Source organism: Agelaius phoeniceus, chromosome 1 (genome assembly GCF_051311805.1).
Source record: "Agelaius phoeniceus isolate bAgePho1 chromosome 1, bAgePho1.hap1, whole genome shotgun sequence".
Taxonomy (NCBI): domain Eukaryota; kingdom Metazoa; phylum Chordata; class Aves; order Passeriformes; family Icteridae; genus Agelaius; species Agelaius phoeniceus.
The window spans coordinates 26435598-26453742 of record NC_135265.1 but is presented as its reverse complement, the minus strand read 5'-3'; the positions used below and the strand labels follow the sequence as shown (position 1 = coordinate 26453742).

The following is an 18145-nucleotide window of genomic DNA, read 5'->3' as shown; positions in this document are numbered from 1 at the left end:
CTGCAAGTTGGTAGGGGTAGTAGCTGGGGGAAGTGGTACATTAACAGCTGCTTTCCAAGACCTGTTTGTGATATTTCACCCACCCCTCTCTGTAGTGCCACTTTTTGGTGCTTGGAAACTCTCTCAACAGGAGAAAACTAGCTGGGCAACCAGCTTTTTTCCAGCAGGTTTGGATCTTTTAATCACCCCATGAGCAGATGTTGGCTCCCCTGGAGCCCGCCCGCCTTTGTGTTTCTGCCACGCGAGTCGGGGCTGACTGCGCCCCTTGTCTGTGTCCCGGGAAGCCAAGAGGCAGCCACGTTTCCACAAAGAGTCTGTCAAAACTTGAATTCGGATCGGGAAGTTGCTTCCGGGACAATTTCCCTAATTTTTGACAAAATTTTCTTTTCCTAGCCGGCAGATGGCAGCCGCCAGTTAGCGCGTCCGTGCAGATGAGCTCCTCATCCCTGGGGAAGATGCGCTCCTTCCTGCTCTCCCTGCTTTTAATATCTTCCTTACAAACCATTGTCACTGGGATTTGTGCGTGAGCCTCGTGGAATTTAATAAGTACTTGATTAGAAAAAGGATAAAGCCACGCATGAAATAAAATGCTTTCAAATTAATCTTGCTCAAAAGATGTGTAGAGCTTCTCGTGCTGGTGCTGCAGGTAAGGTGGCAGCTAAGAGTTGAATTGTATTAGTATTGAAGGTGTTCAAAATTCCATTTAGAGATAATTCAAAACTAGGTATATTAAAAATGAGTTATATGAGTTTGGTAGGTATAAAATGTCAGTTCTAGGGAAGTTAGAAGACAATACCAAACTAGGGAATGAGCAATGTTAATTTTGCCCCTGAAGTTCTTAGGAGTTTTCATTTTTCCTTTTTCGTCCATGATTAATATAAGGATCATAAGGAGTTCAGACAGGTCATACAAAGAGAACATTAAGATAGAATCATAGAAAAATTTGGGTTTGAAGGGACCTTAGAGATCATCTAGTTCCAACCTTCCTGCCATTGTCAGGGATACTTTTCAGTAGCTCAGATTGCTCAAAGTCCCATCCAACCTGGCCATGAACACTTCCAGGGATGGGACATCCACAACTTCTCTGGACAACCTGCTCCAATGTGTCACCATCCTCACAGTAAAGAATTTCTTCCTTAAATCTAATCTAAATCTACTGCCTTTCAATTTAAAGCCATTCCCCTTGTTCTATCACTGAATATCCTTCTAAAATGTCTCTCTCTTGTAGGATCCCTTGGGGTACTGGAAGGTGCTATAAGCTCTTTTTTCCAGGCTGAATAGCCCCAACACTGTCTTCATGGAGAGCCACTCCTGCCCTCAGATCATCTCCATGGCATCCTCCAGTCTTGCTCCAACTGCTCCATGTCCTTCCCATGCTGAGGTGGGTGCAGCAGTCCAGGGGGTTTCACCAGAGTGGAGTAGAGGGGCAGAATCCCCTCCACTGATCTGCTAGCTGTGCCTCTTTTGGTGCAGCCCAGGAAACCATCAACTTTCTGGGCTCTGAGCACACACTGCTGGCTCAAGCTTGTCCACCAGCACCCCAAGTCCTTCCCCTCAAGGGAAGGAGTTCTGCTCTCAATCCATCCTCCACCCAGCCTGTCTGTATGCTTGGCCTTGCTCTGACCCAGGTGTGAGGCCCTGCCCTTGGCATGGCTGGACTCCATGGACTCCTACCTCTCAAGGCTACTGGGAAGTTTTACAGGGGCATGTCAGAAAGGCTGAGGTACTTTTTTTCTCAAAAGCATTGTTTTAAAAATACAAATGCATTATAAAATGCAGTACATCATATAAATTTGGAAAGATTTCCTGTTTATGTAAATGGTCAATCCAGTTGTTTTGTGAGCTGTGTGAGGATGAATTGTGTATACCTTAGCATCTAGACTCGAGCCCTGTCAGGACAAACATCTCCCAGTGATCATAGATGGTGTAATGGCAACATGGAAACACACACAGCCTTTTGCCTACTCTGGACATGTTCTGAGAGAGGTCTTCTGCTTTTTTTTTTTTTTTTTTTTTTTTTTTTTTTTTTTTTTTTGGGGGGGGGAATGTGTGTCTTTGTGGTACAGGGTGCTTAATTGATGAATTTTCATCAAGGAGAAGAAAGAGTAATTGAGTCCAAAACAGTCCTTTAGAAAATTATAACATTGAGTACATAAAATTAATTGAACTGACCTCAATTCCTAAACCATAATCATCTTGCAGAGGCCAAGAGGAGAATCAGGTTGTTCTGGTTGTAAAAGCTGCCTCCATTTTTGCTACTCTCAAGGATAGAAGTAATTGTCTATATTAATAAACTGTATTACTTAACATCTCTCACCACTGCTCTTGAAGACTGCCTTTAACACCTGGGGCAAAATGTATATTAATACAAATTACTTTTGATTAAAACCATTATTATTTTAGCACAAAAAGGAAGGGGGTGGTAGAAAGGAACATTCTCCTTTTAAATATTTAAATACTCATTATATCAAAGTGATACAAATTACTGGCTGACTGACAACTTGCTAATAATAGCTTAAAAATGCAAATAGAGCTATTATCCCAATTGACACTAATTGGAACTCCTTTGGCAGCCTGGGAGGGCAGGACAGGAAGGTTTGATTGTTTCCTCAAGCTGGAATTGGGCTGGTGAGGAAGTATGGGGAAGATGTGCTGTGGATAAACAGGTTTCCATCTGCAGACATCAGAATTCATTATGCTGTATTTCAAGAAACTGCTCTGAAGTGCTGTCTTGTGCCTGTGTATGGTTTTGGTGAGGTTTGTAGTGCATGCCCACATGGTGCAGGTTTTGCCTGGGCTGAGTTAGTACTGTGGGAATCCAAGCTGCAAATGCTCAAGTCTCACAAAACAGCTGAGATGTCTTCTGGGTGTTGTGAAAATTCACTGTCACAAAATTCACTGAATAATATTTTTTTTAAATGCAGTCTTAGAATAACTACACTGTACATACACATTCTTTCAGTAATTAGTGTGTATCTTCTCCAGGCCAGGTTTGCTTCCAGAGCATGTTGCTCAAATTTTATTGCTTTGGTACACAGAAACACAATGTGGCTATTGTCTGAGTTTTATTATAGTGAAAATTAAAGCATTTCTATGTGCCAAAATTGAGTATCTGTGACTAAAGGTGTTCTGTTACTCAGCTAGATGTTTTTAATGCTAACTAGTTCATGAAAATAAAACGTTGAAGGTGTATTAACTTGTATTGGCACTGAGGCACTCCAGTTGTGACTGAGAATATAAGGCATGAATTTATGCAGTTCTTTACCTGCTTCACACAGTTCCACTCTCTCTTGCCTTGGGTGGTGTCTCCATTGTTTCATTTGTTTGACTCTATGATCTTAGGGGTCTTTTTCAATCTAAATGCTTCTGTGATTGTTGGTGCAGGTGTATCCTTTAACTCTTTTACAGCTGAAAGAGAAATGTAGGAAATGGTTTAGATAGAGAAAAAAAAAAAAAAAAGAAAAGGTACTCCACCCCACCCTCCACCCCACCCCGCCCCGCAAATATTTTCTTAGCATTTAACATTATTCTTTATAATTTGTGATGTTTCTTTGCACTGAAGTGGCTGGTTGGGTACATGGTGTGCATTGCATTTCTAGCTCAGCCACTGTTGTTACTTCTGGCCAAGCCATCTCACCTTGCTGGGCTTCCTCCCTCCAGGCTTCTGGGAGAGCATGAAGCACCATGAGAGATAAAGTGTTCTGTTGTCTAACAGTCTGTTCACATTTCATTTCTTCCATATGCAGTAAGTGGGAACATTGTGTAATTTGTAGATGGATGTAGAAAACAAGAGGTGATTTTTTTTGCACATGTTTTATATACCTCTCTTTAAAAAGGAGTTTCTGAGACGGTTTATTCTGACAGAAGTCAGATATCTACCAGGAATGGAGCAGTTATGATTTTAAATAAATATCATAATGATTTTCACACAGTCTCTCCAGCTGACAATTGTTTCAGTCTCTATCAAAAGTATTAAAAGAATAATGCACAGAGTGTCTTTTTCTCTTCCATGAAAGATGTGGGTTCAAGGATATTCGTTCACTTGCCAACACCAAAACCAAAAATTTAAAAAATTATGCTCTTTAATAACAATTATCTTCTGTAAAGGGAGGTGAGCTCTTTTGCAGATAACACGAGGATGTGAGGCTGTATCTGGCACTGCAGGTGGCTGTTTGCTGGGGAAGGAGCCCTGTGTGCTCTTGTCCTGTCACTCTGAGATGTTTGTCCATGCAGTGTATAACATTATGGCTAAGGGAACTGCTTGGGCTCATCAGAAGAGCATTTGGTCATTACCAACGTTTGGGACTTGCTCAGTATCTCCTATGATAAAGCAGTCAGCCATCATTTAGGAGACATAATTTAAGGGACAAAGTTTGCATTTAAATAATGGCTGTTGGAAAATACCAGTCTCCTGGCATGAACAGAGCATGGATTTGCTTCAGAATTAGCCAAGAGCTGCAGAGCCTGAGCTCCCCAGGTGAAATGAGGTATGGGGGCCAGACCCCCTCCCAGCTCCCCGTTTCATGGGCAGGGTTTGTGAGCAATGGCTCTGGCTTTGGCTTGCCAGGTTAAATTTGGCTGTATCTCCACCATGGACAACCAGTCTCCATGCAACAACACAGAGATGGAGATGATGGATGGAGCTGCTGGCCCTCTGTGTCACTCTTGGGCAAGACAGGCTTCTGAGAAGCTGTCTTCAACATCACTGTCTGGGTGAAGGGGAGTGCCTGTGTGTAGGGGAGACAGTGCCTACAGAAGAGCAGTCACATGTCACAATGCAGATGATTGATGTATTTCTGGGGAAAAAAATAAGCAAAAAGGGTGCTAAGCATGTTGGAGGTGGGCTGTGATGTCAAACTGCCTGTAGCATTGGGAACAATTATCAGCATTGGGTTTACTCTCTGTGCTGATTTCCTAGAAAGACTTTCATTGCTTTATTTAAAGCTTGCTTGCATTTGCTGACAGATGCCCTTGCTGCAGTGTTATTGATTGGCTTGTGCAATATGATGGATGTCAGACTGCTGCCACCAAAAAGAGCACAGCCTGTGTCCCAGTTGTGTCTGGCTGTTGGGGACAGTGAGGGATTCAGTGAAAGCCTCTCCAAAGCCTGCAGTGGAGCTGGAGAGTGGGCACTGCCCAGTGGTCCAAGGCAGGAATGGCCTGGGGCTGCAATCAATGCTGTCCCACACATAAAAGTGTTTAAAAGCTGGTGGAGCCCTAAAAGGAAGATTAAAGACCACAGAAATGATTTAAAACTCCCTTTGAGGTACTCAATAGTCTACAGACTATATTGCTTAAGACTAAAGGCAGATAAAACCAGAATTCCTCTTTGTGCCTGTGGGGACATGTTGGGAGTGAGTCTGTGGCAGGAGCAGACAGCTGGCCTGGATGCCTGCAATGTGTGCAATTCATGCACCTCCATCTCTGCCAGGAGCTGCTGCACAGGCACATCCCACAGCCCCAGTGTGGCATGGCCTGGCTGAGCCATCCCTGCCAGCACTGAAATGGGAGGAGGGATTTTTAATGAATTGTTGGTTGAGTCAGTTGAAACATTTCAGGCTATGCCATTTGGTGTTTTTGCTTTATTTCTAGCTTGGAATATATGTCTATACAAACATATAAATCAATGCTAAATTGAAACTTGTCCAAAATCCAGATTAGCACAAATCTGACATTATTTTGCCATCAGAAATTAAAATGAGTTGTTTAAAATGCCAGATTGAAACCATTCAACTAGACTGACATGTAAAAGAAGACTATTTTGGTGACAGCCTTTGGCTCAGCCTTTCCTTCTAGGGTAAATTGTGGTAATGCCACTGACATTCTCGAGGGAAAGGATGCCACCCTGAAGGACTTTGACAGTCTGCAGAGTGAACCTGTGTGAATTTCATGAGGTTCAGCAAGGCCAAGTGGAAGCTCCCACACCTGGGTCAGGGAAATCCCAAGAACAAATAAGGCTGGGCAGGGAATGGACTGAGAGCAGCCCTAGGAAAAGGACTTGGGGCTCTTTGTGGAAGAGCAGCTCAACATGACCCAGCTTGCAACCCAGAGAGACAACCCCATCCTGGGCTGCACCAAAAGCAGGGCAGGCTGCAGGGAGAGGGAGGTGATCCTGTCCTGCTCTGCTCTGGTGAGACCTCACCTGGAGTGCTGCATCCAGCTCTGGGTTCCCCAGCACAGGGAGAACATGGACCTGTTGGAGCAACTGCAGAGGGTGGGCATGAATTTGGTCAGATATTTAAATTGAAAGAGGGTAGTGTTAGATTGGTTTTAAGGAAGGAATTCTTTACAATGAGGGTGGTGAGACTCTGCAACACGTTGCCCAGAGAAATTGTGGATACCCCACTCCTGGGAGTGTTCAGTGTCAATTAGGTTTCAACTCTGAGCAAACTGGTCTAGTGAAAGGTGTCCTTGTCCATGGCAGGGGGTTGGACTAGATGATCTCTAAAGGTGCCTTCCAACTCAACCCATTCTGTTTTTTCTAGAAAATTCAGTCCAATCTGTTTACTGGATGTTGTTATTTAGTACCTGTGCTGTCTTTCAAACACTTAAAGCCCATGAATATTTGTGGGCTTTGCAGTGGGTTACTCCAGTAGGGAGGTTTTTGAGATGTGCAGGCTGCAGGGAGTGAATGGTGGGGCTTTTTCTTTTCTCTCTGTGTCTCAAAATTCAGCACACACACACTGTGAGCTCTTGTGAGCACCAGGGTCCTCCAGGCAAGGGTAACAGCATTTTAAAGTTTTTCTTTCTTTCTACCCTTCACCAAGCATTATTCAACATGATTTCCACAGTCCTTTTGCTGTGCTGCTAGCCCAGCAGTCAGCTTCTCCTCCTCACTGAGCTCAGTGAGAGTTCATACAGAAGTTTATCAGCCTGAAAATTAGCCCTGGAAAGACAAAGAGCTGTCAGAGTGCCAGTACAACCACTGTATCTCACATCAGTGTGGTCCCTGCCACAAGCCACCTCAGTTTTCCCACCGTGTAGCCCCCACCTTGCTAGATCTGGCTTCTAGCCAGCTGAAAGTGGGATCTGCTTTAAGCATGGGCAGGCTTAGGTGCTGCTTCTAACCCAGAGGAGTGAGGTCCAGCCCCCACCTGCTCCTAATGGGGGTAGTTGTGATGATGCCTCAGGTAACCTTGAAAATGGAGGTGTACGAGTTCATTTCCAAAGTGGAAAACAACAAGCAGTGAATCCTTTCATATTACTTAGTTTTAAATTTAGTTTGTATACACTGGCTGTTTTTATTTGTGATTCATCTGCAATGAAAGTTTGCATCATAGCATCAGAGAAGTATAGCTCATAGCAGGGGGAAAGGTGATAGAACTCCAGATGCCTTGGCATCTGCTGAGATGGATGTAGCATTTCAGGCCTATCCTGGATATATAGCAATCAGATATTTTAATTAAAAAGATAATTACAGTCACATATTTTTTCTTTTATATTGCATGGATTCACACCCACAGGGGCTTTTACTGTGAATCTGAGGGATAGAACTTATTAAGAGCTTGGCTTTCAAATAATAAACCTACAATGCTGGATTAATTCCACACCAAATTATTTGAGCTGGGGGGGGATACATCCTGCTCTTTCCATTCAGTAAACACGCTTCCTGATTTCCATCAGGTTTAGAAGGGGTGGCACCTTGTGTGACCTGGAGCAATCCCAGGAACTCCTATCTCCAGTAGCAAATCCCTCAAACCTTCACCAAAACACACATGAGGAGGTTCACAGCTTCCCTGCAAAAAGAAAATAATTTGATCTTTCTTTCCAGTCTCAGACCACTGTTGCTATTTCTTATTCCAGACCAACGTGGGAAATAACTCCATCACTATCACCAAAGGAAGTATGTTGCAAAAGCCCCAGAGTAGTTTTTATTTAAAATGTTACTATCATAAAATTCCAGACTATGAAATGAAGACTTTGGATTCCCATTCAAACATTACCCATCCCCCCTTTTAAAATATATTGATGCATAATCACAGAACATAAAACATGCTGCAATGATACAAATATATTTTTTGATACAGAAATTACAGTACATAATAAACCATGAAAACAAATTGAGGCACTAGACTGGACATCAGTTCTGTTCTGCACTAGCAGTGAAGCTGATAGACTCGCTTTCAATGAACAAAAGAATACTTGCTTGTTTAGTAAACATAACTCTACAGGTCATATCAAACATGTGCTTTGTTGTGAGACATCACCAGGGTTGCTGGTCCTCTCAGAACCACAACACACCTACACAACACGTGTCGCTGCCACAATATGAAAAATAATACTTTTATTGAATGTACAACTCGAAAAAAACCAAACCCCTTCAGTTATTAAATAAATAATTATTTCATACAGTGGTTAGTTTATATTACACTGCATTGGCCATTAGAACAAATGAAGTTTAATAAATAATGCACGGGAATGTCTCATTTACGCCTCCGTTCGTAGTTCTGTGCTATGCTCCCTTCAGAGGACCCTGCAAAAAACGAAGCACATTGAAGCACAAGGTACAGCCTTGCACGAGCACCAGCAAGCACACAAAGTGTCAGAGACCTGCAGCCAGCTGGCACAACCAGGCACCAGTGGCATGTTTGGAGCAGAGACCAGGGCTCCTGGCCCATCCCTGAGCTGCTTTGGTTTGGTTTTACCTCTCAGACCACACTGTCCTCCAGAAGGCTGAAGGGCTGAGCAGTGTTTTCCAGCTCTCATCTGCTGAGCTGCTTGAAGCACCATTAACTCAAAGCCCCTTTACCTCCCAGTGATTCATCTAACTGATAGGATCTAAGCATTCAGGTCAATTTGTGGCAGAGGGGCTCTGCACACACATATCCACCTTCATTCCTGTGCAGTCAGCTCTTTTCCAGCTCTTGGAAACTCTCCCTGTCCACAAGCCCTGCCCACAGGGATAATTTTACTGTACACTGTGGCAGGAGCCAAGCTCCTCAAGCTTCTCAGACTACCATGCTGACAAGCTGCAGGCTAAAATAGTCTTAAGCAATGTATTTTACATTTAGTAGTGGTAGATCTCTCCTTCTTTCTCATTTAAAATGAGAGTGAAATCCAGAGAGCCTTTCTTGAGCAAGGCTGTCCCCAAACCAGGGATGGAGACATCAGCCTCCCCTCACCCTGCTCTGGCACCTGAAGCTGTAAATCAGCAACGTGCTCACACCCAGGGGGACAGCACCAGCTCCTGCCCACTACCAGGGAGCTCAGGGGCTTCCTGCAGAACAGAATCACAGCATGGGGTAAAGGTCCTGCCCAGTTAAATATCTCCCAAAAGGGAGAAGTGAGGGTAGTCCTAGAACTCACTATTCCTGATCTTGCTTTGATTACATAGTCCTTAGGACCCATCTTCTCCTCTGGTGGAGCAAAAAAAACTTCTTATCATTTCCCCCTCAAGCCTCCCTGCAGAGGCAGAAAAGCTGTGAATTCTAGTTTTACCTGTCAGACAGGTGTTACATTGCCCAGCAGAGTAAAACATCATTATTCCCTTTTGTCAGAAATACCACATAACAGTATCCTGACTATACCAGCAATTTTGAAATTAGGGCAATAACATCTTTGCATTTTTAAAACATTTTCTGTATTTTACATTCTCATATTAATGTAAATGTAATCCCAGTGGAAACCAAACCAAATTTATTACTTACAGGCTATTTACTTTTGTGATAGCAGATATATTTACAGGTATTATGCATTTAATAGCTATTGCCACTGCAGAAAATTGTACAAAATTATTCATGATATGTAGCAATTTGCAAAATAATGCAGAGAGCAATATTACTAGTCTTGAAGGGGGTTTAATTGAAAATAAAAGTTACTGACAGCCATAATTGCAGAATATAGATCACAGCATGTATCCACATAATGTAAAGGTGTCAGCTAGTAATTTAACTTTTATCATCCATTTAACAAAACAGTGAGAACTATTTCAGAGACATGAAATACTATTATTTTTTTATTTTTTTAATTCTTATCCTGGAGAATCAACTGATACTTTATAGCTCACAGTGAGGGATTTCCTTAGTACAGCCCTAGAGCACAGGGAAGGAAGGTAGAGCTATGGGGAGACTCCGGGTTCTGCACAGGAGGGGAGAGGAGAATTCTGGCCCATATGGATGCTATGGGGAAAAAAACAAATTCACAGTACCCATTCAGAGTTTAAAATGCTTTAGGTGAAGTCAAAAGCTGAAAGAGACTGTGAACATTTAATAGCCTGATCTGCAGAATGAGATGGTGTTAATGGCAAAGTTCTGTTCTTTCACCTTCTACTCCAAGTATTAGGAAAAAGGGTCTCCAGAGAAGATATCCTTTTACCTGGTGAGTTCTGGACTTAGACCTCAAGTTAAGTGACCCTTGCATTTTCAGCCTCCACATTTTTCTTGATATGTCATTAAAATTTAGGGGGTTTTGTTTTAATAGCACTTCGGGGACTAGCAGGACATGCAAGGACAGGACAGTAACGAAAGTGCTCTGGGGAATTCTACCTGAGTTGCCAGCAGCTCAGACTAGCCTGGTCATTTCAAACATTGAAGTGAACACTGAAATATCTTGGGTAACAAAGAAAATCCTGATTCTTTTACAGAGAATTCTGGATCTACACTGCATGAAAACTGCTTCTTCCATCCGCTGGGAGAGAACAAAGAGGCAACGGAATGAAGAGGCTGAATATCACCAAGTATCAGATTTAGTCAAATACATACCAGAATTTAAAGATCTTTTGCCCATAAGTCCAACAAAGGAGTCTGTTTTATGCCCTGAAAAAATATATTTAGGGGTATTTTAATACATTTTAACTAGGCAGGCTTTTAAAATAACAGGTTCTTGCAAGGAAAGAAGACAGGGTCTGAAACTGTTTATATCACAGACCAGTGGTTCACATCACTCTCAGACAACAGAGAATGAACAGCAGTCTGACTAATCAGACTGAACAGGATAGACCAAGGCACAGGCCAGTTAGTGGACATCTTCTCATTAGGTTAGATAGACCTTTGGTTTTGGGTTTTTTTTAAGTATAACAGAAAACCAATGGCCACTAACAGTACAAAACTTATTTCTCTCCCATTATGATTCCTACTGATCTGAGCAAATGCACAAGAAGGCAGTGTCTTGGTATAGCCTGTGTCTGTGTGGTGCATCTCTTCTACCTGTTGTTGTTTTATTTCTGTAACATGGAAGAAAATCCTCCCTCACAGGTCAGGTGGAGCCCTTACTGGAGAAGAAGCCAATGGGACTCTGTGTCTGGACATGTCTGAGCTGGACAGTCTGGCTCTATTTTTGGAATATTTATAAGTTCAGGTATTACCTTCCTGTCCCTTTAGTAATTCTCAAGACACTGGAAGTGTAGAGGATAAATTACTTCAAGTTTAGGCCTACAGTACATATCAGGTTATAGTAGTAGCTATAGTTTCAGACAAGGAATGAAAATTAACTGTTCTGCTTTATCTAAAGCGGCTTTGGAGTCAAACCTAGAAGTTTCTCTTTGGAAAGAATTTTGCTTGGTGAGTTCATATACAAAGCAAGATACTCAGACCTCATGTGTATTAATTCAAGCTGAAGCAGTTTCAGAAAATTGTAATTTTTTTACTTTAGTCAGATGGTAATTTGGCATGAGCTTTGTATCAGACTCTTTATTTGGTCTTCCAATGCATAACCCCAGAGAAAGCATCTTGTGAATAACAGAACACTGGGAGAGTTGCCGGCCTCTGTGGACAGAGGAGGTTTCACAGGATATAAGATAATGTTTACTTAATAAAAATCTTCCAGTTTCTCTTTAAACATGGTGAGATAATTTCAGAAAATAAAATTACCACTGTGCAGAGCAAGGTAACACCCCAGTGCTGATAGCATCTCCTGCTGGGCGTTACACAGAAGCAGAGCAAGGCACACTTACTAGTGGGGCAAGATATGGCTCTTCACATGGCAGCACATCATCACTCAGCCCCTCCTGATTCCCAGACAATGCTGAGGGCACAGATGCAGCATCTCGCATGTGAGGACTGGGTGCTCCCATGAAAGCATTCTTGGGGACCTGGGAATTCATTATTCTAATCTTCCAGATTTTGCCATCTTAATTGCTCCTCTCAGAGTCTGGCAGTAAGCCTGCCTTGCCAATGAGAAAGGCTTACAAAATCCCCCCTTGGGAAATAAGAGAGAGCTGCAACATCCGCACATTAATATGGATTGAAATCTCAAGCTTGCAGCAGCTCAGATGAGATACAGGCTCACAGTGGCGCAGAAGGGGAGGTTTCAATTCTTTAATAGATCATTTCTCCACCAGTGGTGCTGGCAGTCCCTGGCTGAAACCAGTCACCTTCTAAATAATCCTGTCAAATACACTATTCTCTATCTGAATGTCTTCTAATGATTACTTAAAATATTTGTGTTTTTTAAACTTACTTTTGTGAGAGATCTGGCCATATCCTGATTGGAAGAGGAAAGGAAAGAGAAAAAAGACAAAAAGAGTTGTTAAAAAAGGATTGGCATATACATATCATGCTATTGCAGTGCTTCAAAAAATCAGATACAAAAACTAACCTACGCATATTCCACTTAAGGGAATTAGAGTGATGGTTTACAACTGCATTTCTCTTTGAAGAGACTAAAAGCTTGTTTCAGTTTAACCCACACAATTTAGATTAGTTTAGCTCCAATTTCTTAGATCAATTCTTGGTTGGGTAAACGTGTAGAAAACATGACAATAATTGTATACTCAACCAGTTTCCAGTTTCACTTTGGTGATGGCAAGTATGCTGACCTATGAATTATCATGCTATCCCTTACTGGGGTTTACGGGCTGTAACCGGTACACACTTAAACTCACTGATTGGAAAAGAGAGGGCTTTAAACTCTTATCTCATACAAAACTTGAAAGAAACAACACAGCAAAAAAGCCTAAACCCAAAGTACCCTCATGGCAGCCCAAGAAATTATGTGTTACAGATGTAACACATATTCCCGAGCGATAACCGTGTAAGATTTGGACAGGAACGGGGACAAGAGCTGTGCGGAGAGGCGTGAGCAGCCCCCGCCCCGCTCACCGGCATCCCGCTTGCCCATGAGGCCGAAGAACTGCTGGGGCCGGGGTCTGCGGGCCATCCTCTGCAGGAAGTGCTCCAGGGGCAGCGGCAGCTCCTCCTGCGGGGCGACAGCGGCGGAACTCAGTGTGGACCCCCCTTCGGTCCCGGCGGGGCAGAGCCCGGCACAGAGCCCCCGGCTCCGAACCCTCCCGGCACAGAGCCCCCGGCTCCGAACCCCTCCCGGCACAGAGCCCCCGGCTCCGAACCCCTCCCGGCACAGAGCCCCCGGCTCCGAACCCCTCCCGGCACAGAGCCCCCGGCTCCGAACCCCTCCCGGCACAGAGCCCCCGGCTCCGAACCCCTCCCGGCACAGAGCCCTTCCCTGCACGGAGCCCCCGGCTCCGAACCCCTCGCTCCCCACCCCGCGGGGCCGCCGGGGCTCACCTTCCCCTGGTCACTGTCGGACCAGTCGGACCAGTAGCTGAGGTCGTCGGTGGCTCCCATTTCCTCGCCCAGCGCCTGTGACGAGGCCAGGAGGAGCACGGCGAAAGCCAGCGGGAGCCTCATCGCCGCCGGGACGTCCTGCGGGGGCAGAGGTTGGAGCCGTGGCAGCCGCAGGCAGGCACAGCGCACAGCCCTGCCCGCCCGGACACACAGCCCTGCCCGCCCGGACACACAGCCCCCGGGCACACTGCGGACACACTCCCTCGCACGGACAGCCCCACACTGCCCAGTTACACCGGCACCCCCGCCCCGACTGCTGCAGAGCCCTCTGGAGAGACACACACCCCACACCAACTACAGCGGCACGCAGCTCGGTGTGTTCCCCAGCACACGGACAGACACACAGACACACACAGCCAGCGGTGCCCCTTCACACACGCACGTACGGAGGAAGATTTAAATACACCCTCACACGTCTATGCACATCTAGGATTTGCACTTTCCCAAATACTCACACGCAGACAGATGCATCCCCCTCATACACACATCCAGGTACACATGCATCCACTCACGAACTCAAAGAGCTACACACACGGAGGAACGTAGCTGTCCACACACACAAACACAGAGACACATGTGTCCAGAGGTGCACACTCATCCCTTTGCACACCCAGACACATAAGGACGGGCACAAAAACATGCTGGCACATCCAGGCTCGCACGTGCGGACACACAGGCACGAGTAGACACCCCCCAGAGAGGCAGCCACATACGGACCGGGACAAAGCAATACACACACACAAACACAGACACACACAGACAGCCACAGGACAAGCGCACCCCCCGCCCACAGGCGCGGCCGGCCGGGCTCCCGCAGCGCACGCACCGTCTGCAGCGGGCAGGGCGAGCGCTGCTCTCCGAGCGCATTGGCCGGCCCTGGGAGCGCTCCCCACTTTATATGCCGGGAGACGGGGAGGGCCGGGACAGCCTCATTTGCCTAAATGCAATTACCCCCGGTTTTATCGTCCCAGCCCCGTCACAGCCCCCGCCCCGGCGAGCAGCCCCCGCCCCCAGCTCCGGCGGCGCCTCTCGGCTCTGCCCGGGGCCAGCGGAGCGGAGCGGGCGGCTCCCGTCGCTGCCCGGGGCCAGCGGAGCGGGCGGCTCCCGTCGCAGCTCCGCCGCTCCCTCCCCGCAGCTCCGCGCCCTCGGGGCCGCCCCGCACCGTCCGCGGCCAAGGCGCGTCCCGGCGGCGGACGCGCGGTGAGGGTGTGGATCTGGATGAGGGATGAGGGATGCGGGATGCGGATGTAAGGGTGCAGATGCCTCTTGTCGCCTCTGCCTCTCTGTCCCGCTCCCCCAGGGCACGGAGAGATGCTCCCCGCTGCGAGCGGCACTGCCGGCAGGGAGAGCAGCGGGCAGCGAGCCCCGGCGGCCAGGCAGAGGGGCAGCCTCCGTGCCCGGGCCGCTTCCTGCCCCCGGCCCTGTCTCCCCCGTGCCGCTGCTCAGGTAGCCCCAGCCCACCGGGACTAAAAGTGAGGGATGCACGAAGCTGAGGAGGGCCAGACAGGGTGGGTGCGGACACCCCAGGTCTGGGAGGTGTGTGCCTGCTCAGAGGCTGCCACTGCCAGGTCCGGGGTGTGTGTGCCTGCTCAGAGGCTGCCACCGCCAGGTCCGGGGTGTGTGTGCCTGCTCGGAGGCTGCCATGGCCGGGCAGCAGGCCGGCACCGCTGGGCTGGCTGCGGGAAAAGGCGAACCCTGTACTGGAGAGAGTACTGAGCCATAGTCTGCAGCAGCAATCCCTGCCGGCGTCCTTCCCCTGTGACAGATTTGTCTATAAGATTGCAGTTAAATAAGATTGTGACCCAGTCAGCTAAGGGTCACTCTTGTGGGTGTGGTTGAGAAAGAACGATTTGGAGAAGGGATTTCATGCAGCCCAAGCACCTGCATTGGGCACCTCTGCTGAGGGCTTGAGCACGGGTGGTGAGAATGCTCCTCATTCTGACTATCAACAAGCTGGCAGAAACCGCAGTGTTTATCAACTCTGGAAACCCAAACCATCAGATTTTCATGCCGCACCTTTGCAGCGTTCCCTTTGGTGTGTGAATTTTGAAGTCTCTTGAAGAAAAACTGTTTTCTTGTGGTTTTGTTTATTATTTTGTTTCTGTTTACTATAGTGCCAACAGAGCACCATCAGATACACCAAACCAGGCTTGCCAATCATGCAAATGTTCCTGAAGCTCGTGTCTCTCAGAAATCCTGAGAACTCCCAACTTTCTATGAAGTCAATTTCTATCACTTGGAAAGTACAAATTTGAACTGAAGTATCCTATCTCTTCTAATTCGCTAATTCAACATTTTACCAAAATGGATGTAACCATAACTTGACCTATGAAATTACAGTGATTTTATTTTTTGAGAGAGCAAGAGAAGAAAAAATTAAAAAGGGGTCCTTTCCAGTCTTCAGACTTTAATGAATTCAAGTACTTTATCTCAGGCTTATCTAATAGTTTGGGTGGAAGTGAAAAACTTATTAATAGATCAAGTTCACTTTCTCTTTCTCAATTTTAAAATAAATTGGCTGTTTAATCTTTCTTTGACCTGCAATAGCCAGACATTGCCCTATGAACTTTTCAGAAAGTGAGCAGATTTCATGGCTAATGAGCAAAGCTGATTCCTAGGAAGATTTTGAGTTCATTTTTTTCATGTGAAAAGGACATAGAAGGCTCAAATAAGGAAACAAGCTGAAGCTCCTGCCTTTGTGCTGCCCAGTCCCTATCCTAGTGATGTACTAGAGCATGGTAAAATGCCTTTGGGCACAAAACCCCCCTGTTTCACATATTTATTTACGAGGTTCTCATAGATACCAAAGCTGCCTCTTCCTCACACGTGATATTTTATTAGCAGCTTTATATCTATGAATATCTTGTGAATAAATATGTGTTCTCAAAGGCAGCTACAAGGTGTCTTGGGTGAATATTCCTTCTCTCCCCATGCTCAGGGCACAGACCCCACTCCTCTGTTAGGGTTAGAGCATTTCAAACAACCAGAGTAAAGATTTTTAGTCATGAATCAAGAGATCATTAGATCCAAATGACCCAAATAAGGGTCAACATTTCCTGTGGAAGTGACACAGAAAGCTGTCTTCAGAGTCCTTATCCGGACATTTCCTTAATAAGGATTAGGAACTGGACTAAAGGCACTTGTTGTGGCTTGAATCTCAACACTAATGGAAAACTATTTGGGAGCAATTGCCTGTGAAACACACCTCAGAGAATTGGTTTTTCAGTAGGCTTAATGTGATACCTCCTGTGTGATGACCCTTGTGAAATGTTTATTTGAATTTTATGATGATGTTTTGGTTTCCAGTAAAAAGCCTGATCATTGAATGATAAGCTACACTGGCTGCTGTCCTGTTACCTGGTGATTCATATACCATTAACAAACAGCTGATGTGTGATGGGAAAACATCAAATTGCATATGCCTGTGTAAGATTTTGTGCAGAATACAGATTTGAATTTTTTTAGTATGCACAATTTCAGAGCATTTGATGAGTTAAATGAATGCATCTGTCATTGTTCTTCAGTGGTCTTGTGCTATACAATTGCACACTGTTAAACCTAGACCCTAATTATTGTGTACATTGAGGTGTCTTTTCATCACTTTACCAGAGACACTCAAGTAACAGAGACAGCCCCAGAAGAGTTATTTTATGTTACTTCAAAAATTAGGGGTGAGATGCAGTCTACCTGAGCACAGTGATCCTCTCTGTACATATACCAGACCTCAGCTCTGATTTTGATCATTACAAGAAGACTGGAAATGTTCTTATCCAAAGATACAACTTTATAAACATTGGAAAGAGAGACTGTGATTGATGACCTCCTAAATTTTTCATAGGTATGTGTCTCCAGGGTAAATAGAATGATTTCAATTGCAGATGAGGGCTGTTTGTAACACAGTGATTTATTTTGCCACTGTAAGATTTTTTATTTGCAGCGCATCCAAGTGGCATTGGAAAAATTAGCAGAACTCACCATAGCATCCTATTTTCTAATTAAGTGTGAACAGACTATTGAATTAATCTTTCACCTTACTTGTTTTTTAAATCTTCCGTTACAAATTTGTCATCTTCAATTTTTCCTTTAATGAAGGTTTACATTTTCAGAGCATATGCTCGTACATGTAAATGCATATGAGGCATATGTGGTAATTATGCATCTCTCTCTCTCTCCTTCTCTCTGCATCTATAAAGAATGAGTTCTTATTCTTCTGCCTGTAAAATGAAGCATTCTAGGTTCAATTATATTGTGCTCACGGGCAGGCAAGGAGGGGAGTAGTGAGATTTTCATGCCACAGGAATGCCCTGGCACAGGCAGAAGCAAGGCTGATCTTACAGTTACTGTATCATCTTGTAAGAGCTGAAAATGCAATGTTGGTCTTTAATTCTCACTTTGAAAAGTTAATGGGCTTTCTCACTCTTCTTGTTCCTGTCATCTTTTACACTCCCATCACTGCTCTCCATCTCATCCATCCACTATTATCATCACATCTTATCTAGAGAGAGCTTCCTTCACCCTGATCTGAGGCTCACTTTTGTCCACACTAAGTTAGACGTGAAACTGGGGTGTGGGACCAAATGGAAATAAATGTCAGGGTATTAAAATGTTGAATGTAAACCTACAAC

The 18145-nt window shown here is 45.1% G+C and overlaps 1 protein-coding gene across 2 annotated transcripts; it reads right to left on the bottom strand.

Moving 5' to 3' along the window:
* Window positions 1–7844: 7844 nt before the first annotated feature.
* On the bottom strand, window positions 7845–14501 carry TAC1 (tachykinin precursor 1). 2 transcript variants are annotated; one of them, XM_054634183.2, is made up of 6 exons: window positions 14347–14501; window positions 13461–13598; window positions 13038–13134; window positions 12397–12420; window positions 10701–10754; window positions 7845–8473 (listed from the first exon to the last, which is right to left on the bottom strand). In XM_054634183.2, exons 2-6 carry the CDS (start codon window positions 13581–13583, stop codon window positions 8424–8426), a joined length of 348 nt encoding a protein of 115 aa, XP_054490158.1. In that variant the 5' UTR covers window positions 13584–13598; window positions 14347–14501; the 3' UTR covers window positions 7845–8423. The 2 variants fall into 2 exon arrangements, with proteins under 2 accessions (XP_054490158.1, XP_077031301.1); XM_077175186.1 differs by lacking the exons at window positions 10701–10754; window positions 14347–14501.
* Window positions 14502–18145: the final 3644 nt, after the last annotated feature.

Coding starts and splice junctions, on each gene's coding strand:
- TAC1 (XM_054634183.2), bottom strand. CDS start 13,583: ATGAGGCTCCCGCTGGCTTTCGCCGTGCTCCTCCTGGCCTCGTCACAG. Junction 13,135..13,460: donor CCGACAGTGACCAGGGGAAG/GTGAGCCCCGGC, acceptor GTCGCCCCGCAG/GAGGAGCTGCCGCTGCCCCT. Junction 12,421..13,037: donor CATGGGCAAGCGGGATGCCG/GTGAGCGGGGCG, acceptor TCTTCCAATCAG/GATATGGCCAGATCTCTCAC.